We start from the raw sequence: 23,185 nt of genomic DNA, 5'->3' as shown, positions 1-23,185 counted from the left end.
TCTCTGCATTTGATAAGGAAAGAGGGTGAGAGCAGCAGATCAGCAGTCTGGGGAGGGGGGGCAGCAGACATGCACACAGTCTGGGGGGGGGGGAATGAGCAGCAGCACAGATGTGGAGGAGATAGAGCAGCAGACATTTAACAGAGTGGGGGGGGGGGAGTGAGAGCTGCAGGCACCCACACAGAATGGGGAGATGGGGAGAAGAGAGAAGCCATGCAAGAGAATGGGGGTGGAGGAGAGCAGCAGCATGTCTTTCACCTGAAGGGCGGGTAGGGGGAATGGGCAGTAGGCAGAAGTTTTGCCTAGGGTGCAGAGAAACCTTGCACCGGCCCTGTACACAGATGATACTGTTTGCTGACATGATGCACTATGGTGTAGACCTTCCGACAGAATGGCCATCTAGAAGTGCATCTGAAAAATCTTATGGGCATAAATATGTGCTATTTTGGCATTATTTCCCCTTTTTTTTAATGCAGCATCAGGTCCTGAATGTATTACAGTAAAATCTGGATAAGTGGTAAATCTTTATTACTGGGACTAATTGTGAGGTCTTAATTGTGAAGTCTTGGTATTTTTGCACTAAAGAACTTCTGTTAGTGAGACTGTCAAACCTGAGACAAATTTTTTCAATTATTAGAAATAATCACCTCTATAATTGAGACAATTGCTGTTAGGACTTCTTTAAGTGAGATTAGTCCAGTTTATTAACCGCTATGAATGAGAAGACCACCTTTTGAACCGCTGTAACTGGGATAAGTACAGGTTTTGACAAGGCTCTACTTCCGATCAGTGAAACAAGTACTGTTTGAACCTGCATAAGTGAGAGCATCTGTAAGTGTGACAAACACTTGAACCTGGATAAGTGAGAAAACAGATAAGTGAAATTCCTCTTCAAGTGAGACTAAACATGGCGTCCTTTGAGATATCACTTAACCAGGTTCGACTGTATAAGTATCATTATAATAAAATATCTATTATTTTCATAAAATAAACTCCTTATATCCAATTCTGTCTGGGAGCACTAATTAACTATGATTTTGGGTAAATAATTAATTAATTAGGAATTAGCAAACTATTGAGCTTTCAGGAACCTTGGTTATAGACTTTATCAAGATGAGACTTCAGACAAATATTCATTTTATTTTCTCAATTTTACTTTTTATTTCAGCTTCTTAGTATATTCCCAACCTTGCTGAAACATGTCCCAGGCCCTCACCAGAAACTTTTCCTAACTTTCAAAAATCTGGAGGACTTTATAAAGGACATAGTGAGGTCTCACCAAAACACACTGGATATGGACTGCCCACGAGACTACATAGACTGTTTCCTCATAAGGATGGAAGAGGTGAATTTGGGGATATTGCTTGCAATAAAAATAGATAAAGTATGATAAATCACTGCTTGTGGAAAGAATACAGTAGAAACCCTTTATGCTTTGTTTAACTACTAACAAAATCCTTAAAATATCTACTAGGAAAAAAAGAACCCAAACACCGAATTTCATGATGAAAACTTAAAGGCGACAGTAATTGACCTGTTTTTTGCTGGGACTGAAACTACAAGTTTGACACTAAGATATGGATTCCTGATTCTGCTCAAATTCCCTGAGATACAAGGTAACATTGTTTCATAGGGGGTCATTCCGAGTTGATCGCTCATTGCCGATTTTTGCAGCGCAGCGATCAGGTAAAAAAATGGCAAGACTGTGCATGCGTATGCTCCGCAATGCGCAGGCGCATCATATGGATACAAAGAGTATCGGTGCTGGGCGAAGGATTTAGCAAAGGATACATTCGCACAGCCGAACGCAAGGTGATTGACAGAAAGAGGGCATTTATGGGTGTCAAACTGACCATTTTGTGGGAGTGTTTGGGAAAATGCAGGCGTGTCCAGGCGTTTGCAGGGCGGGTGTCTGACGTCAATTCCGGCACCAAAAAGACTGAATTGATCGCAAGGGCTGAGTAAGTCCAGAGCTACTCTGAAACTGCACAAATCCTTTTCGTCCCACTCGGCTGCACACGCATTTGCACACTTGCAAAGCAAAAATACACTCCCCCGTGGGCGGCGACTATGCACTTGCATGGCTGCTAAAAGTAGCTAGCGAGCGATCAACTTGGAATGACCCCCATAGTGTGGTATCCTATTACATGCTGTGATTTACCTCATGGTAAAAATTGTCTCTTAAGCCTGCTAATACTACTAGGTTATCCAATTACAGACAGTTTTTACTGTGCGGTAAATCACCAATTATTGGCCGATAAGTTCCTGATCCCAAGTGTTATCGGCCAGAAACATGTCTCCTGAGGCTGCTTATCTGGAATTCTGCGACATACAAAACATAATCCCCAATACATGCTGAGGTATGGGGCTAAAAGGATAGCCCTGGGCGAATCCAGTAATTGTGGTTATTCACCACAGCTAATTGGATACCACTCATAGTGGAAAATTCTATAGAAATGTCTGGTATGCTACAAAAATTTAAAAATAACCAATTACATTAACCTTCGTGGCAATACACTATTATAAACTTTCTTGCTACTGTATAAAGAAATACCTGTACTGGGCCTTACTCTTCAGGACATCCTAAGCTTTGCCTTTGTCAGTCTCTTAGGATGAAGCAGAGAAGCAGAGTCTGAAACATATAATTAATTTTTATTTATTTATTTAACAGCCTCGCAGCTGCGTTTTGTACCAGCTATAAGCGCTGCAATTCTTTTGCTGTGAGACCAAGGTAGAGGGCATTGCAGTGGTCTGATAGAGATGATACAAAATGCATGTATGATTTAGTGATGAGCGGGATCGGTTTCTCGGAAACCAAACCCCCCCGAACTTCAGCTTTTTTTACACGGGGCCGAGCAGGCTCGGATCCTCCCGCCTTGCTCGGTTAACCCGAGCGCGCCCGAACGTCATCATCCCGCTGTCAGATTCTCGCGAGGCTCGGATTCTATCGCGAGACTCGGATTCTATATAAGGAGCCGCGCGTCGCCGCCATTTTCACACGTGCATTGAGATTGATAGGGAGAGGACGTGGCTGGCATCCTCTCCGTTTAGACTAGAGTACTAGAGAGAGACACTTGATTTACTAATTTTGGGGAGCATATTATTAGGAGGAGTTCTACTTGCTGCTGATAGTGTGACCAGTGACCACCAGTTTAATTAATCCGTTCTCTGCCTGAAAAAAAACGATACACAGTGTGACACAGTCACATACCATATCTGTGCTCAGCCCAGTGTGCTGCATCATATGTAATACTGTATATCATTATCTGACTGTGCTGAGTGCTCACTGCTCACACAGCTTAATTGTGGGGGAGACTGGGGAGCAGTTATAGCAGGAGTACATATTTTAAGTACAGTGCACACTTTTGCTGCCAGAGTGCCACTGCCAGTGTGACTGACCAGTGACCACTGACCACCAGTATATTGTGATTGTCTGCTGACCACCAGTATATTGTGATTGTCTGCCTGAAAAAGTTGAACACTCGTCGTGTGGTGTTTTTATAAACGCATTCTGCTGACAGTGTCCAGCAGGTCCGTCATTATGTAATATATACCTGTCCGGCTGCAGTAGTGATATATATATATTTTATATCTCATTATCATCCAGTCTATATTAGCAGCAGACGCAGTACGGTAGTCCACGGCTGTAGCTACCTCTGTGTCGGCAGTCGCTCGTCCATCCATAATTGTATACCACCTACCCGTGTTTTTTTTTTTTCTATCTTCTTGATACTAGTAGCTTACTTTAGGAGTCTGCAGTGCTGAGCTGACAGTGTCCAGCAGGTCCATCATTATATAATATATACCTGTCCGGCTGCAGTAGTGATATATATATATTTTATATCTCATTATCATCCAGTCTATATTAGCAGCAGACGCAGTACGGTAGTACACGGCTGTAGCTACCTCTGTGTCGGCAGTCGCTCGTCCATCCATAATTGTATACCACCTACCCGTGGTTTTTTTTTTCTATCTTCTTGATACTAGTAGCTTACTTTAGGAGTCTGCAGTGCTGAGCTGACAGTGTCCAGCAGGTCCGTCATTATATAATATATACCTGTCCGGCTGCAGTAGTGATATATATATATTTTAATTTTATCTCATTATCATCCAGTCTATATTAGCAGCAGACGCAGTACGGTAGTCCACGGCTGTAGCTACCTCTGTGTCGGCAGTCGCTCGTCCATCCATAATTGTATACCACCTACCCGTGGTTTTTTTTTTTCTATCTTCTTGATACTAGTAGCTTACTTTAGGAGTCTGCAGTGCTGAGCTGACAGTGTCCAGCAGGTCCGTCATTATATAATATATACCTGTCCGGCTGCAGTAGTGATATATATATATTTTAATTTTATCTCATTATCATCCAGTCTATATTACCAGCAGACGCAGTACGGTAGTCCACGGCTGTAGCTACCTCTGTGTCGGCAGTCGCTCATCCATCCATAATTGTATACCACCTATCCGTGGTTTTTTTTTCTTCTATCTTCTTGACACTAGTAGCTTACTTTAGGAGTCTGTAGTGCTGAGCTGACAGTGTCCAGCAGGTCCGTCACTATATAATATATACCTGTCCGGCTGCAGTAGTGATATATATATATTTTATATCTCATTATCATCCAGTCTATATTAGCAGCAGACGCAGTACGGTAGTCCACGGCTGTAGCTACCTCTGTGTCGGCAGTCGCTCGTCCATCCATAATTGTATACCACCTACCCGTGTTTTTTTTTTCTATCTTCTTGATACTAGTAGCTTACTTTAGGAGTCTGCAGTGCTGAGCTGACAGTGTTCAGCAGGTCCGTCATTATATAATATATACCTGTCCGGCTGCAGTAGTGATATATATATATTTTAAGTCTCATTATCATCCAGTCTATATTAGCAGAAGACGCAGTACGGTAGTCCACAGCTGTAGCTACCTCTGTGTCGGCAGTCGCTCGTCCATCCATAATTGTATACCACCTACCCGTGTTTTTTTTTTCTATCTTCTTGAAACTAGTAGCTTACTTTAGGAGTCTGCAGTGCTGAGCTGACAGTGTCCAGCAGGTCCGTCATTATATAATATATACCTGTCCGGCTGCAGTAGTGATATATATATATTTTAATTTTATCTCATTATCATCCAGTCTATATTAGCAGCAGACGCAGTACGGTAGTCCACGGCTGTAGCTACCTCTGTGTCGGCAGTCGCTCGTCCATCCATAATTGTATACCACCTACCCGTGTTTTTTTTTTTCTATCTTCTTGATACTAGTAGCTTACTTTAGGAGTCTGCAATGCTCAGCTGACAGTGTCCAGCAGGTCCGTCATTATATAATATATACCTGTCCGGCTGCAGTAGTGATATATATATATTTTAATTTTATCTCATTATCATCCAGTCTATATTAGCAGCAGACGCAGTACGGTAGTCCACGGCTGTAGCTACCTCTGTGTCGGCAGTCGCTCATCCATCCATAATTGTATACCACCTATCCGTGGTTTTTTTTTTCTTCTATCTTCTTGACACTAGTAGCTTACTTTAGGAGTCTGTAGTGCTGAGCTGACAGTGTCCAGCAGGTCCGTCATTATATAATATATACCTGTCCGGCTGCAGTAGTGATATATATATATTTTATATCTCATTATCATCCAGTCTATATTAGCAGCAGACGCAGTACGGTAGTCCACGGCTGTAGCTACCTCTGTGTCGGCAGTCGCTCGTCCATCCATAATTGTATACCACCTACCCGTGGGGTTTTTTTTTTCTATCTTCTTGATACTAGTAGCTTACTTTAGGAGTCTGCAGTGCTGAGCTGACAGTGTCCAGCAGGTCCGTCATTATATAATATATACCTGTCCGGCTGCAGTAGTGATATATATATATTTTAAGTCTCATTATCATCCAGTCTATATTAGCAGCAGACGCAGTACGGTAGTCCACGGCTGTAGCTACCTCTGTGTCGGCAGTCGCTCGTCCATCCGTAATTGTATACCACCTACCCGTGTTTTTTTTCTTCTTCTATCTTCTTGACACTAGTAGCTTACTTTAGGAGTCTGCAGTGCTGAGCTGACAGTGTCCAGCAGGTCAGTCATTATATAATATATACCTGTCCGGCTGCAGTAGTGATATATATATATATATATATATATATATATTTATTTTGTATCTCATTATCATCCAGTCTATATTAGCAGCATACGCAGTACGGTAGTCCACGGCTGTAGCTACCTCTGTGTCGGCAGTCGCTCGTCCATCCATAATTGTATACCACCTACCCGTGGTTTTTTTTTTCTATCTTCTTGATACTAGTAGCTTACTTTAGGAGTCTGCAGTGCTGAGCTGACAGTGTCAAGCAGGTCCGTCATTATATAATATATACCTGTCCGGCTGCAGTAGTGATATATATATATTTTAATTTTATCTCATTATCATCCAGTCTATATTAGCAGCAGACGCAGTACGGTAGTCCACGGCTGTAGCTACCTCTGTGTCGGCAGTCGCTCGACATCCATAAGTATACTAGTATCCATCCATCTCCATTGTTTACCTGAGGTGCCTTTTAGTTGTGCCTTTTAAAATATGGAGAACAAAAATGTTGAGGTTCCAAAAATAGGGAAAGATCAAGATCCACTTCCACCTCGTGCTGAAGCTGCTGCCACTAGTCATGGCCGAGACGATGAAATGCCATCAACGTCGTCTGCCAAGGCCGATGCCCAATGTCATAGTACAGAGCATGTAAAATCCAAAACACCAAATATCAGTAAAAAAAGGACTCAAAAATCTAAAATAAAATTGTCGGAGGAGAAGCGTAAACTTGCCAATATGCCATTTACCACACGGAGTGGCAAGGAACGGCTGAGGCCCTGGCCTATGTTCATGGCTAGTGGTTCAGCTTCACATGAGGATGGAAGCACTCAGCCTCTCGCTAGAAAAATGAAAAGACTCAAGCTGGCAAAAGCACAGCAAAGAACTGTGCGTTCTTCGAAATCCCAAATCCACAAGGAGAGTCCAATTGTGTCGGTTGCGATGCCTGACCTTCCCAACACTGGACGTGAAGAGCATGCGCCTTCCACCATTTGCACGCCCCCTGCAAGTGCTGGAAGGAGCACCCGCAGTCCAGTTCCTGATAGTCAGATTGAAGATGTCTGTGTTGAAGTACACCAGGATGAGGAGGATATGGGTGTTGCTGGCGCTGGGGAGGAAATTGACAAGGAGGATTCTGATGGTGAGGTGGTTTGTTTAAGTCAGGCACCCGGGGAGACACCTGTTGTCTGTGGGAGGAATATGGCCATTGACATGCCTTGTGAAAATACCAAAAAAATCAGCTCTTCGGTGTGGAAGTATTTCAACAGAAATGCGGACAACATTTGTCAAACCGTGTGTTGCCTTTGTCAAGCTGTAATAAGTAGGGGTAAGGACGTTAACCACCTCGGAACATCCTCCCTTATACGTCACCTGCAGCGCATTCATCATAAGTCAGTGACAAGTTCAAAAACTTTGGGCGACAGCGGAAGCAGTCCACTGACCAGTAAATCCCTTCCTCTTGTAACCAAGCTCACGCAAACCACCCCACCAACTCCCTCAGTGTCAATTTCCTCCTTCCCCAGGAATGCCAATAGTCCTGCAGGCCATGTCACTGGCAATTCTGACGAGTCCTCTCCTGCCTGGGATTCCTCCGATGCATCCTTGCGTGTAACGCCTACTGCTGCTGGCGCTGCTGTTGTTGCTGCTGGGAGTCGATGGTCATCCCAGAGGGGAAGCCGTAAGACCACTTTTACTACTTCCACCAAGCAATTGACTGTCCAACAGTCCTTTGCGAGGAAGATGAAATATCACAGCAGTCATCCTGCTGCAAAGCGGATAACTGAGGCCTTGGCATCCTGGGCGGTGAGAAACGTGGTTCCGGTATCCATCATTACTGCAGAGCCAACTAGAGACTTGTTGGAGGTACTGTGTCCCCGGTACCAAATACCATCTAGATTCCATTTCTCTAGGCAGGCGATACCGAAAATGTACACAGACCTCAGAAAAAGACTCACCAGTGTCCTAAAAAATGTAGTTGTACCCAATGTCCACTTAACCACGGACATGTGGACAAGTGGAGCAGGGCAGGCTCAGGACTATATGACTGTGACAGCCCACTGGGTAGATGTATGGACTCCCGCCGCAAGAACAGCAGCGGCGGCACCAGTAGCAGCATCTCGCAAACGCCAACTCTTTCCTAGGCAGGCTACGCTTTGTATCACCGCTTTCCAGAATACGCACACAGCTGAAAACCTCTTACGGCAACTGAGGAAGATCATCGCGGAATGGCTTACCCCAATTGGACTCTCCTGTGGATTTGTGGCATCGGACAACGCCAGCAATATTGTGTGTGCATTAAATCTGGGCAAATTCCAGCACGTCCCATGTTTTGCTCATACCTTGAATTTGGTGGTGCAGAATTATTTAAAAAACGACAGGGGCATGCAAGAGATGCTGTCGGTGGCCAGAAGAATTGCGGGACACTTTCGGCGTACAGGCACCACGTACAGAAGACCACTGGAGCACCACCAAAAACGCCTGAACCTGCCCTGCCATCATCTGAAGCAAGAAGTGGTAACGAGGTGGAATTCAACCCTCTATATGCTTCAGAGGTTGGAGGAGCAGCAAAAGGCCATTCAAGCCTATACAATTGAGCACGATATAGGAGGTGGAATGTACCTGTCTCAAGCGCAGTGGAGAATGATTTCAACGTTGTGCAAGGTTCTGCTGCCTTTGAATTTGCCACACGTGAAGTCAGTTCAGACACTGCCAGCCTGAGTAAGGTCATTCCCCTCATCAGGCTTTTGCAGAAGAAGCTGGAGACATTGAAGGAGGAGCTAAGACAGAGCGATTCCGCTAGGCATGTGGGACTTGTGGATGGAGCCCTTAATTTGCTTAACAAGGATTCACAGGTGGTCAATCTGTTGAAATCAGAGCACTACATTTTGGCCACCGTGCTCGATCCTAGATTTAAAACCTACCTTGGATCTCTCTTTCCGGCAGACACAAGTCTGCTGGGGTTCAAAGAACTGCTGGTGAGAAAATTGTCAAGTCAAGCGGAACGCGACCTGTCAACATCTCCTCCTTCACATTCTCCCGCAACTGGGGGTGCGAGGAAAAGGCTCAGAATTCCGAGCCCACCCGCTGGCGGTGATGCAGGGCAGTCTGGAGCAACTGCTGATGCTGACATCTGGTCCAGACTGAAGGACCTGACAACGATTACGGACATGTCGTCTACTGTCACTGCATATGATTCTCTCCCCATTGAAAGAATGGTGGAGGATTATATGAGTGACCGCATCCAAGTAGGCACGTCAGACAGTCCGTACTTATACTGGCAGGAAAAAGAGGCAATTTGGAGGCCCTTGCACAAACTGGCTTTATTCTACCTAAGTTGCCCTCCCACAAGTGTGTACTCCGAAAGAGTGTTTAGTGCCGCCGCTCACCTTGTCAGCAATCGGCGTACAAGGTTACATCCAGAAAATGTGGAGAAGATGATGTTCATTAAAATGAATTATAATCAATTCCTCCGTGGAGACATTGACCAGCAGCAATTGCCTCCACAAAGTACACAGGGAGCTGAGATGGTGGATTCCAGTGGGGACAAATTGATAATCTGTGAGGAGGGGGATGTACAAGGTGATATATCGGAGGATGATGATGAGGTGGACATCTTGCCTCTGTAGAGCCAGTTTGTGCAAGGAGAGATTAATTGCTTCTTTTTTGGTGGGGGTCCAAACCAACCCGTCATTTCAGTCACAGTCGTGTGGCAGACCCTGTCACTGAAAAGATGGGTTGGTTAAAGTGTGCATGTCCTGTTTATACAACATAAGGGTGGGTGGGAGGGCCCAAGGACAATTCCATCTTGCACCTCTTTTTTTATTTGCATCATGTGCTGTTTGGGGAGTAGTTTTTTGAAGGGCCATCCTGCGTGACACTGCAGTGCCACTCCTAGATGGGCCAGGTGTTTGTGTCGGCCACTAGGGTCGCTTAGCTTACTCACACAGCTACCTCATTGCACCTCTTTTTTTCTTTGCGTCATGTGCTGTTTGGGGAGTAGTTTTTTGAAGGGCCAGCCTGGGTGACACTGCAGTGCCACTCCTAGATGGGCCATGTGTTTGTGTCGGCCACTTGGGTCGCTTATCTTAGTCCCACAGCTACCTCATTGCGCCTCTTTTTTTCTTTGCGTCATGTGCTGTTTGGGGAGTAGTTTTTTGAAGGGCCAGCCTGCGTGACACTGCAGTGCCACTCCTAGATGGGCCAGGTGTTTGTGTCGGCCACTTGGGTCGCTTATCTTAGTCACACAGCTACCTCATTGCGCCTCTTTTTTTCTTTACGTCATGTGCTGTTTGGGGAGTAGTTTTTTGAAGGGCCAGCCTGCGTGACACTGCAGTGCCACTCCTAGATGGGCCAGGTGTTTGTGTCGGCCACTAGGGTCGCTTAGCTTACTCACACAGCTACCTCATTGCGCCTCTTTTTTTCTTTGCGTCATGTGCTGTTTGGGGAGTAGTTTTTTGAAGGGCCAGCCTGCGTGACACTGCAGTGCCACTCCTAGATGGGCCAGGTGTTTGTGTCGGCCACTTGGGTCGCTTATCTTAGTCACACAGCTACCTCATTGCGCCTCTTTTTTTCTTTGCGTCATGTGCTGTTTGGGGAGTAGTTTTTTGAAGGGCCAGCCTGCGTGACACTGCAGTGCCACTCCTAGATGGGCCAGGTGTTTGTGTCGGCCACTTGGGTCGCTTATCTTAGTCACACAGCTACCTCATTGCGCCTCTTTTTTTCTTTGCGTCATGTGCTGTTTGGGGAGTAGTTTTTTGAAGGGCCAGCCTGCGTGACACTGCAGTGCCACTCCTAGATGGGCCAGGTGTTTGTGTCGGCCACTTGGGTCGCTTATCTTAGTCACACAGCTACCTCATTGCGCCTCTTTTTTTCTTTGCGTCATGTGCTGTTTGGGGAGTAGTTTTTTGAAGGGCCAGCCTGCGTGACACTGCAGTGTCACTCCTAGATGGGCCAGGTGTTTGTGTCGGCCACTTGGGTCGCTTATCTTAGTCACACAGCTACCTCATTGCGCCTCTTTTTTTCTTTGCGTCATGTGCTGTTTGGGGAGTAGTTTTTTGAAGGGCCAGCCTGCGTGACACTGCAGTGCCACTCCTAGATGGGCCAGGTGTTTGTGTCGGCCACTTGGGTCGCTTATCTTAGTCACACAGCTACCTCATTGCGCCTCGTTTTTTCTTTGCGTCATGTGCTGTTTGGGGAGTAGTTTTTTGAAGGGCCAGCCTGCGTGACACTGCAGTGCCACTCCTAGATGGGCCAGGTGTTTGTGTCGGCCACTAGGGTCGCTTAGCTTACTCACACAGCTACCTCATTGTGCCTCTTTTTTTCTTTGCGTCATGTGCTGTTTGGGGAGTAGTTTTTTGAAGGGCCAGCCTGCGTGACACTGCAGTGCCACTCCTAGATGGGCCAGGTGTTTGTGTCGGCAACTTGGGTCGCTTAGCTTAGCCATCCAGCGACCTCGGTGCAAATTTTAGGACAAAAAAAATATTGTGAGGTGTGAGGTGTTCAGAATAGACTGAAAATGAGTGGAGATTATGGTTATTGAGGTTAATAATACTTTGGGATCAAAATGACCCCCAAATTCTATGATTTAAGCTGTTTTTGAGAGTTTTTTTGAAAAAAACACCCGAATCCAAAACACACCCGAATCCGACAAAAAAAATTCGGTGAGGTTTTGCCAAAACGCGTTCGAACCCAAAACACGGCCGCGGAACCGAATCCAAAACCAAAACACAAAACCCGAAAAATTTCCGGCGCTCATCACTAGTATGATTTCTGGCAGATCTTCAGAATGAATCAATTGCTTGATTCTGGCTATGTTCCTCAGGTGAAAGAGTGAGGATTTCATTGTGGCTGATATCTGATGTTTAAGTGTCAAGCCACCATGCAGGACAACACCAAGATTCCACACATGATTAGTGGTTTGTAATTCTGAATCCTTGAGCGTAAGTCCAGTTAGTTAGCTATGCTGCATGATTGTCCTTTGATGTTACGGTCCTATCATAATGACCTCTGTTTTATCTGGATTCAGTCACAGCCAACTGGACTCAGTCAAATCCACTCCGGGAGCTCAGCTAGACAACCATTTATGGTTACTATTGGGCTCTCAGTACCCGGAGCAAAGGACAAGTACTGTTGGGTATCATCTGCATAGCATTTGTAGACCAGGCCATGGCGTCTGATTATCTCACTCAGTGGTAGCATATATGCTACAAATAGCATGGGGGATCATATAGAACCTTGTGAAACATGACATGGCAGTGGCAGTGGTGATGATGAGTGGACTCCAGATGAAACTCTCTGTGACCTGCCGGTGAGAAATTATTTGAACCAGCTAAGGACTGTACCATAGATACAAGAAAAATGACCACACCTGGCGCCACCATACACCAATAACAATAAGAATGGCTTACTTAGATATCAACCGATTGGATTTGATAAACACTTTTCTAGTGGAAATTTGTCAGTGGAATACAAGAGTCCACCCTTCTCAAAGAAATAACAAATCTGTAAAACCAATAAGAAAAAACATAGTGCAACCAGTTTTTTCGGTGAAGTGAAGAAGATATTTTTATTGGTTCAGCTCACATATGTATGAGTCAGTCATGCATATCATCCACCAGATGGTGTGGATCCTCAATCCCTTCATATGTCCTGAGAGACTAGGAACTCAGAGGGAGAAAAATATAGTGCAATACTGCTTCACCATATAAAAATTTATTCTGACAAAAACAAACTTACATTAAACATAAGGATTAAAAGCATATCACCCAAATGGGATACTGGAACACCTCTCCACAGAACAGAACCAGCTGCGGTTGGTCACTTGTGCGGGATCCAGATGGTTTGAGCCTTGTGCTTGAGCGCACTTTCAGTCCTCAGACCTTCCTCAGAAGCATAGCCATCTGGTGGATGATATGCATGACTGACTCATACATATGTGAGTTGAACCAATAAAAATATATTCTTCACTTCACCGAAAAAACTGGTTGCACTATGTTTTTTCTTATTGGTTTTACAGATTTGTTATTTCTTTGAGAAGGGTGGACTCTTGTATTCCACTGACAAATTTCCACTAGAACAGTGTTTATCAAATCCAATCGGTTGATATCTAAGTAAGCCATTCTTATTGTTATTAGTGTATGGTGGCGCCAGGTGTGGTCATTTTTCTTGTATCTATTGTCCTATTGGGGTCTTGGTGAAGGCTCTTTGTACCATACAGGCTGCCTCTATACCTATAAGCGCAGATCTTAATCACCGATCTTACTACTGTTTAAGGACTGTACCATTCAGTCCACAGCAATTTTTCAGACGCTTAATCAGAATCAAATGGAAGATGGTAGCAAAGGCTTCAGAGAGATCCAGAAAGATTAATATGAAACTGTCACCTCTGTCTCTTGCCATCAGAAGATTATTTAATGCACACACCAGGGGTGTTTCAGTGCTATTTCTTCTCCTGAATTCTGACTGGTATGGATCATAAATTTCATGGGTTCTCTTGTAGGTTTCTAGTTGATTGTCGATCACTTTCTCAACAACCTTTCCTAGAAAAGTAAGGTTTGATACCAGTCTGTAGTTGATCCTGCAGTTGGGATCTAATTTAGGATTTTTTAAGATGAGGTCTAACAATTGCTACCTTTAAGGGTTCAGGAAAAATTCCAGTCTGCAGAGAGCACTGAACTATTTTTGCAAATACAGGGCCAACTATGTCCATACACTCTATTAGGATCTTGGTTGTGGCCTTGTCCAGAACACAGGTAGTGGGATGCAACATTCGGGTCTGCTGGTCCACTCTGTGCAGACGTTAACAACTGTCACCCTTGAACAATTCACCAGTGTAGCTCATGCTTGCATCGATGCTGCGAGTGACAACAATCCATGTTCAAGGTCCATCAGATCATGTGGTTTACCCAATATTTTGTTTGACAATGTCATTGAAATCCAAAATGGTAATTGCAGATCTCTATATGCTACTGACAGTTTGGAATATTTGCAATTTAATTAATATGTGTTTTGTTCCTGATGCATTATAACAAAAATTAAAAATAGACAAATATTAATCGTAAATGAAAGTCTTTTCAATGTTCCATAAATGTGATATTATATATTTCAGAGAAGTTACATAAGGAAATAGACAATGTAATAGGCAGTGATCGCTGCCCAACAATGGAGGACAGGATTAAGATGCCGTACACAGATGCTGTTATACATGAGATCCAGAGATTTGCTGATATTGTCCCTGCGGGACTGGCTCATGGAACCAGTAAGGACACAACATTCAGGGGATATCATATTCCAAAGGTAGTTTTGCCAGAGACAATGTGAAGAATGGTTGGATAATTAAATAGGATCTGTGTTTTTGATCAATTTTACCATGGACCTCTATGTACAAAAAACTAACTGCTTTGCATGACTCTCCTTACTTTTGCATCATGGATTCCCTACATGACCTTCCCTCTTCTTCCCAATCCTATGTCTCCGCATCATGATTGTGCCAAAGTGAAAGCCTGTACTTGCACATGTCCCATAGGCAGTGCCAAGTATGCAGACGGTGCATACTGCCAGTGTGTCTGATAGAACACTCGGTACATGCACAAATAAAATAGGTGTTGAATAGAAATAAATATAAATAAGCTTACCTGCACCCAGGGACCAGTGATCAGTGATCTCCCTCTATGATCCGGTCAGCTGGTCTGTGCACTGTGAAGTCAACTGAAAGTGCCTGACAGCCACTTTTAGTGCACCTCAGTTGACTGCACAGATCAGCTGAACAGGTCACAAAAGGAGCTCACGGATCAGTAGTCACTGGGAATTGATATTTATTTCTATTTATTGTCTATTCTGCACCTATTTTCTTACTTTGTGATCAGCCTGTGGTCTATTTAAACTCAAATTTAACCAGATTGCCTTTCCCATTAAAAGCATGGGAAATGCAATCTGCTAACTAAAAATATGTCATTTGAAGGGCCTGGAAAAGATTTTTATGAAAACTCCAAAAGTGCTTTGATACATTTAAGTGATACTAAAATAACATGAAAATTGTGTGCAAAACAACCATTTCCACATTATTTTTGTAATGAAAACAAATTGATAAATCTACCCATAGTATTTTTACCTCCTCCATTGTGTCATCAATAGCGGGCATTGCCTGTTCTGTGCAATCCTATGTAGTGTGCCTAAAATGGCTGCTTCACTTGGATCCTTCATGGGTAGGAGGAATACTCCTTTTAACTGATGTTCTAAAATGGCTACAACATCTTTGTAGTATATTCATGGTTTCTGTATTTCATGCAAATCTAAACCTCTATATTATGTTCATGGTTTCTGTATTTTTTTTTAATCTAATAAGAAAAATAATACTTTTAGGGAACAATGGTGTTTCCAGTCCTGACCTCTGTCCTGAAAGACCCCAAACAGTTTAAGAACCCAAACAAGTTTGATCCTGGACACTTTCTTGATGAGAATGGTGGCTTTAAGAAGAATGATGCATTCATGCCATTTTCTGCAGGTACAAACATCTTGTACTTTATATTATTTGAGCTAACTAGTAAAAATGTGAGTATTTTATGGCTGTGTGTGTATATATATATATATATATATATATATTTATATTATAACAAATAAACAAAATATAATATTATATATATAATATATCATGTCACAATTATACCGCTTTCACATCGCTAACCCGGTATTGAACCGGCTTTTGAACACGCTTGCGACCCGGGTCTGAACACGCTATACCCCTTTCACATCGCAGTTTGGAGCCGTGTTATTACCGGGTTATTCCCGGGTTGGTGCCTTTCACACTGAACCCGGTTCGCCCTGTGAAAACATTTGTGATGTCATTATAAATGGACTTTTCTGTCTCCTATTGATGAGGTTGCAAAGGTATTACAAGGAGGGGCTGGGGAGTGCTCAGTAGTGCAGCAATCATGGCCGACACAGCACATGTCTCTATAGAGTTTGTGATAGTCTCAGCTGTACTACTCTTGGATTCAGCCTGTGAGAGGATATTTGAGCTTCTCACATTCTGTAGCTTGTTCAGCAGCTATGTTATGAGGAGGAGGAGGCTGCAGTATTTGAGAGACACCACCATTCGTCGTCGGCAATACCTGCGCAGGAGGAGATCGTTTATATCTGCTTCTGTGACCACCATACTCAACCTTAACCACAGTACTCAACGAAAATTGTGGTCTAGAGAACGGCAGCATGGGCAAGTTTTTATGCAAAGTGTACTGAACTTTCAGGATGTTCAGTGGAAGTGTCACTTCAGGATGTCACGTCACACATTCCACTATCTTTTGGATTTAATGTCCCCAGCACTCTCTAGACAGACCACAAACTTCAGGTCACCAATAGAGCCAAGCAGGAGGCTAGCTATAGCATTGTGGTGGTATGCCACTCCCGGTGAATATCGCACAATTGCTTGCCTGTTTGGTGTGGGGATATCTACCGTGTGCACCATTGTACATGAAGTGACCAAAGCATTGGTGGACAACCTATACCACCGATTTATATCTCTTCCGCAAGGCCAGCGTTTGGATGAAACAATTGTGGGATTTGTGGAGTCTGGATATCCGCAGTGTGCAGGTGCAATTGATGGTACCCACATCCCTATAATCGCACCTCATGATAATCATGCCGACTACTACAACAGAAAGGGATGGCATTCCATTGTTTTGCAAGCTGTGGTGGATCATAAGTATTGGTAAGTATTGGTAATGTTCTTATCATTGTGTTTTCTTAATGCTAATTGTTTATAATTAATTTACAACTTAATATATTTTTTTATATATTTTTATATAGTTTCACTGACGTATTCATCGGCTGGCCGGGGCGGTCACATGACGCTCGAGTTCTTGCAAACTCTGATCTGTACCGGGTAGCAGAGGACAAGCAAGGGGGCTACCTTTTTCCAAGAGAGGTGATTATTTGTTTAAACATTTTAATACTTTTGAAAACATGACCAAGAAAAGATGTGTTAAAATGACAAAATGTTCATGAATCAAGCAGGTAATAGATGACTGCAATTAATTTTCATTGGGACCAATTGGCGTTACCTTCAAACATGCTTCCTATGTGCCCGCCAGCCTGCCCATCATGGAGGAGTCTGCTCATATTTGTATTCCAATTTCTTATTGCTAACGTACATTTTTTTACATCTCTATTCCTACTAGAAATCCAAATTTGTGGACGGAGTGGAGATACCGGTACACATAATTGGTGATGCAGCCTACCCGTTACGACGATGGCTCATGAAGGGGTTCACCCAACATGTCCAGCTGAGCCCCAATCAAATTACATATACACACACCCTGAGCTCGGCAAGAATGGTGGTTGAAAATGCCTTTGGACGATTAAAAGGACGTTGGCGCTGTCTTATGAAGCGCAATGATGTAGACATTAATATCATGCCTAACATTGTTGCAGCATGTTGTATTCTGCATAACTTATGTGAGTTTCAGAGGGAGGAATTCCTACCAGAGTGGACAGTGCAGGCCACTGCTGCGTACCCTGCCCTTGATTGTGAGGCCTATTTGGGCGACCATTCTGGTAGTGCAGAACAGATGAGGTCTGCTATAATGGCCAACCTTCCCTCATTACTCCGTTAATTTTTCTCAGTTTGTATATTGTATATATTGTTGTTGTTCCAAAAAAAAAACCTGTTTAGTTGACATTCTGCTACTGTGTCGATACAAATGTACAACATCAATATCCAATTTGAAATGGATGTATCAAGCATTTTGTTTGTTTGTAAGTCAAAATAGGACAAGTCCAAAGATTAACAAAAGGTCAGAGACCGTAGAATTTTAATTTGTATAAAACTTTGGAAAATAAAGTAGTGCAATCGTTACAGTAACAAGTCAAACAAGTAATAGTGCAGTAAAAACACTCCTATGAATTTAAAACCAACCTTTTTTTAAAAACAATAATATTTAAGTTAAATTACGATAAACAGGAGACTCTGTTGTTGTCTCCGTTTCAGAAGGTGATTGGGTGTGTTGAGGTTGTGTATGTCGAGGATGGGTATAGTGAGTTGGAGTTGTTGGAGGTGGGGTTTGTTGGGGTTGGTTATGGCGAGCATGGGTATGGTGTGGCGTTGGTTGAGGTGTGGTATGATTATAGTAGGGGGGTGCAGGGTATTGGGTATATGGTTGAGGGTAGTTTGGTGGCACTGTGTGCAGCCCTTCAATGCATTGAAACATTCGGTCAAATATGGACATTTGAAATTCCTGCATTTCTCTCTGACGTTCTCTTGCATCCCTATTATAGGTTTCCTGCATAGACATCAGCTGCGTCATAAATGTATTGTTCATCTCTTGCTCTGCCTGCAGAAATCGCTCGAGACGTGCATCTTCTCGATCAGCCATAGCAGCGTCCATCTCCTGTAATTTTTCAACCAGGACAGTGGTCATAATTCTTGCAGCTTGCTCCGTTTTATTTGGACGGCGCCTCCTTGGCGGAACAGTATATACTGCAGACACAAATCAAATAATATGTTATTGGAATTTGCAAAGAGCTTATATAAAATAGCAGTGTTTGCAAACGTGTTTTGTGGCCTCCTTCCACCTACACACTGCATATACTCTGCAACATTTATCATTTTAAATTGTATGCATTTTTTTCTATGATTTAATGACGTTAATGTTTAGAGTTGTTAGTTTGTGTTTAGTTGACGTTAATTGTTCATGTTAGTTATTATGCTTTAGGATTGTTGTACTTACTGTTTCCACGCAAAGGCTGCGTTTGTGCAATTATGGCCATTTGACTTGGCCCAGCCGCTGTGTCTTCTGGCGCATCAGTGGTTTCAGTTCTGCTGGGCTCCTGTACAACTGGGTCAGGCATAGTGGTTGCCATCGGTTGCGTATCATCCAGTACGAGTAGTGGAGATGGTGGTGGTGGTGATCGGGTGTCTGGGTCCTGTGCTCGGGTGTCTGGGTCCTGTACGCTGGTGGAAGCAGCAGAGGCCTGTCTTGTTTCTGCTGCTGCTATGCTGGAGGATAAGCTAACCGGTGTTGCAAGTGGTGTGTGGCCAAATATGGTGGCACACTGCTCATAATATTGCCACTCCATACGGGCAGCACCACTTCTGTTTCTGTTGTGGTCGTGGACCTTATGGAAATTCCTTTTAAGGGCCTTTAGCTTATTGATTACCTGCTGTGAGGTACGGTGGAATCCAGAGGCTGCAAGCATCTTCGTTATGTTTTTGTATGTGATTGCATCCTTAACAGTCCCTGTCATTTGGTGGGTGATTTCCGACTCCCCTCTTATCCGCAACAGCTCCCTAACCTCATCCTCACTCCAGTTTGCCATATTTTCCAAGCACTGTACCCGTGAATGTAGAAGTATAATAAAAACACAATGTTTAAAGCGTGCTGCCTGTTTATTTCCGGGTTCAGACACGTGACATCATGCAGGGAGACAACCTATCATCTCCTTTTTAAGATTACCGGGTTGAATATAGCGGGTCTGAGGCTTCACACTGCCAAATGAACCGTTTCTGAACCGTGTAGGATCCTTCTTTTTACACGGGTTGAAATACCGGGTTGTTTGACACGGTAAATTCATAATGGCGCTTTCACACTGCACCTCAAACCGGGTTGACACGGCTCAAACTCGGCAATATACCGGGTTATTTTTGCGATGTGAAAGGGGTATTAATAAGAAAAATAGAGCAAAATGCATTGCTCACCATGTTTGAGATATGTTAAGAGGGCAGCAGGAAATATGGGAAAGGGGGAAGAGGCACAGTTTGGGAAGGGGGCACCGATACAGCTGGGGAACTTCTTAGTACCTTCATTAGTATTGTAAGAGGGGCAGCCAAAAGAAGCAAGAGGAGGTGCTAGAGTGTGGAACAAAGCTGGGGTTAGGTACAGAGAGAGAATAGGAAGTAGGGGTGGGCTAGACTGAAGCTCCCTGAATCCTTAATCTGGCTCTTAATCAGCCTGCATCAATGATCTGATCTGATCTGCAATGGCGCACCCAGGGGGGTTTCCGAGCACCCAGAAACCCCTCCACTTTTTTTTTTTTTTTAATGGGAGCATGAGTATTATTAATGGCTGTCTAGCGTCCTCTGCAGCCTGATGTCTTCCTGGTGGCACTTGCAAGTGCTTAATAAAAGTTTACTTTATTTTAATTATAGTACATATACAGTATATCCATGTGCATTCATAGATACACATGTATATACATACATACTGTACATATAAACACACACACACACACACACACAGATGTATATATTTGTGTACTGTATGTATATATATATATATATATATATATATATATATATACATGTTTAATATGCTATGTATATGTGTATACATATATATATATATATATATATATATATGTGTGTGTATATACACGGTATATATATATATATATATATATATATATATATGTCGTCCTGTCGGCGGCACTCCGGTAATACAAATACACAACAGCAGGTCTGCAGCAACAACGTTTCGAAGTTTAATCACTTTGTCATCAGGTGAACCTGAGGACGAAGTGATTAAACTTCGAAACGTTGTTGCTGCAGACCTGCTGTTGTGTATTTGTATTACCGGAGTGCCGCCAACGGGATGACATATTTTACCCGTAGCCACATGGGTTTAGGAGGGCACCGGACATTCGTTGTTTAAGATTGGGAGTGCTGCCGAAAAACCTTTGTATATATGTGTGTGTGTGTGTGTGTGTGTGTGTGTGTGTGTGTATATATATATATATATATATATATATATGTATACCGTGTATATACACATATATATATACACACACACACACTAGTTTTACGAACCCAGCATATACTGGGTCACCTCAATCCCCACCTCCGTGATTGGCTCCACCCAGTTCTGGAAACCCCCCCATGCAAATCCTGCATTTGCCACTGATCTGGGAACTGATTTTTGTTTAAAGATAGATGTCTGCCTGAGAATAAGCAGTTTATGGCTGAGATCATCGTTAATAATGGGTCCACACGTCAGTCTGAGCTGTAACTGTAATATTCTGAAGGCATCCCTGGGTGTGCATGTAGCGTAGAGGTATCAGATGATAAATATTTCTATAAGAGAAACACAGTTACCTCAGTACAAATGGCGTATTTATGAGCATTATAGGTAGGTACACAGGTATATTTACCAGCAGTTATGAAGCTATCTTTGTAAATGGCTGGAATAAAGTACAATCATTCCTATGTCTCATGCAGAGCCACCAGGAGACATTTCAGGTGTTGGCACTTAGTGGGTGTACCAAAGAATGTGGGGGACTGGCCACGTCCTTTTTTAATACAATGATACCTCTGTACGTTCTGCACAAGGGGGCTGGGCCACACCATCATGTGTGGGGTGCTGACTATCCCTTTGAAGGCTTGAATAGTGTACACAACCCCCTACCTCTGTGTGCTCTTGGGCTCAAAGATGCTGTTTCAAAGATTTAATGCTTATTAAAGCAAAACTAATTCTATACTTATTGTATATCGCTCTCCAGTTGTTATGCATTGTTTACTTTTTACTCCACATTATAAATACAAGTGAGATACAGAGAGTACAGTGTAGACATTTGTACAGAACAGACTTTTTACAGTTTTATAAAATAATCCTAAAACTCTACATTTAAATGATTTAAGGTATGCACCATTTATTTCATCAGAGTCTGTTTTACAACCAATATATATATTTTTGTCTTACTAGGGAAACGCATATGTTTGGGGGAGGGTCTGGCTCGGATGGAACTCTTCCTCTTCCTCACCACCATACTGCAAAAATTTACATTGAAGACCACAGTGGACAACAATAATATAAGCATAACGGCAGAACCAAAGACCAATGGTTCCCGACCTAGGCCCTATGAGATGTTTGTTGTCCCTCGCTGAACAAGTGTTTACTGTATATTTCATCCAGTGACACAAAGGGTATACCCAGGACAACACAAACAAATAACTGAGTGTACTTTCAGAATAATGTTCTTTTTTTTAAACATTACATTTTTATTGAAATTATCAAAAGTAAATGGGAATACAGAAAAAAGAAAAGGGGAAACAGTAGGGTAGCCAGGTACTTTGTTTACATAGAAGGCAAAAGCCCATGAACGCCCTTCACAAGGGAGTCAGACAGAAATGTAAAATTGACCATACGATTAGATATTAGACAAAGATGGCAAGAATCAGATTGAGGAGAACATACTGTAGGATAGAAAGGTCTACTGGAATACTGTATAATGTTGAATGACCCATCTCTTCCCTGTACTCACTCCAGTTGTACCACTTCAAATGTATAGCGGAAGGGGAGGAGAAGTATTTAGTCAAGAATAATAAAGTTCTTAATACTATAGTATAACGACAACATTTTCTGTTCCAAATTGTATGAGCACATATTACTTTTAAAGCTGAATAACCTAATAAATAAAAAATATACAACACAATTAGATTATTGTGATGTTGTTTTGTTTTCAAAAACATGTTACGCTGAATATATTTCTGATAACTTGGCCTTTTTGTATACTGTATTATATCTTCTTTGCTTTCACTGTTCTATAGCTTTCTGTAAATGTGCATCACCCGTCCAATGTGTTTAACCACTTGCATGGCATGGTCGCATCAGGTGCGACCATGTGTTAGGCGCCGGGGTCCGCTCGTCGGTGCAGCCCGGCGCCTAGCAACCAGGGACGCCATGCGCGTACAGCCGCCGGCTCCCTGGCAACGCTAGACGCCGGGCGCACGGAGCCGCACGGACCCTAGCAACGGGGACGCCACTGGTGGACCGCGTTCCCCGTTGCTGGGTCCATTTAAATTAGTAAGGGCACCTGTTTCCTGGCCGTGCAGCAAGGCAGCTGCACGGCATTCATGCAATCAGCACTGGCAGCAGTTGATTGGAGGGCTTCGGTTTATATGCTCTTGCAGTGCCTCACACAGACGCCGGTAATAGCTTCCTGCATGCTGTATCTGTTTGCTGAGAGTGTTTCCAGTCCTGCTGTATCCGGTCGTTCCTGTCCTCAGTTGTCCTGCACTCGGAAGTCGTCATCTGTTCCTGGAGTCCTGACTGAACACCGTTAAACATCCAGTGGTGTTCGTTAGTCGCGGCGTAGCCGTGTGTTGCGGCTTGGCCGCTTTATTACTTATT

The 23,185-nt window shown here is 43.3% G+C and overlaps 2 protein-coding genes across 2 annotated transcripts in view; both read left to right on the top strand.

Annotated features, from left to right (window-relative positions):
* LOC134949320 (cytochrome P450 2C23-like) overlaps positions 1-22,477 on the top strand; it is a 90,542-nt gene extending 68,065 nt beyond the window's left edge. Inside the window, exons 5-9 of the mRNA XM_063937816.1 lie at positions 1,169-1,345; positions 1,475-1,616; positions 14,176-14,363; positions 15,429-15,570; positions 21,758-22,477. Coding sequence (XP_063793886.1) covers positions 1,169-1,345; positions 1,475-1,616; positions 14,176-14,363; positions 15,429-15,570; positions 21,758-21,939 — 831 coding nt within the window. The 3' untranslated portion in view covers positions 21,940-22,477. The remainder of the gene's footprint in view (positions 1-1,168; positions 1,346-1,474; positions 1,617-14,175; positions 14,364-15,428; positions 15,571-21,757) is intronic.
* On the top strand, positions 15,820-19,437 carry LOC134949321 (uncharacterized). The gene is made up of 3 exons (XM_063937817.1): positions 15,820-16,773; positions 16,872-16,989; positions 17,243-19,437. Exons 1-3 carry the CDS (start codon positions 15,998-16,000, stop codon positions 17,675-17,677), a joined length of 1,329 nt encoding a protein of 442 aa, XP_063793887.1. The 5' UTR covers positions 15,820-15,997; the 3' UTR covers positions 17,678-19,437.
* Positions 22,478-23,185: the final 708 nt, after the last annotated feature.

This window comes from Pseudophryne corroboree, chromosome 8 (genome assembly GCF_028390025.1).
Source record: "Pseudophryne corroboree isolate aPseCor3 chromosome 8, aPseCor3.hap2, whole genome shotgun sequence".
In the NCBI taxonomy this organism is placed as follows: Eukaryota; Metazoa; Chordata; class Amphibia; order Anura; family Myobatrachidae; genus Pseudophryne; species Pseudophryne corroboree.
The sequence above is the reverse complement of the archived record's forward strand: the minus strand, read 5'-3'. Positions and strand labels throughout refer to the sequence as shown.

Bases quoted from the DNA above. Each gene is read 5' to 3' on its own strand.
- LOC134949321 (XM_063937817.1), top strand. From the start codon at position 15,998: ATGGCCGACACAGCACATGTCTCTATAGAGTTTGTGATAGTCTCAGCT. The intron at 16,774-16,871 runs GTAAGTATTGGT...ATTTTTATATAG, and splicing joins GTGGTGGATCATAAGTATTG to TTTCACTGACGTATTCATCG. The intron at 16,990-17,242 runs GTGATTATTTGT...TATTCCTACTAG, and splicing joins GCTACCTTTTTCCAAGAGAG to AAATCCAAATTTGTGGACGG.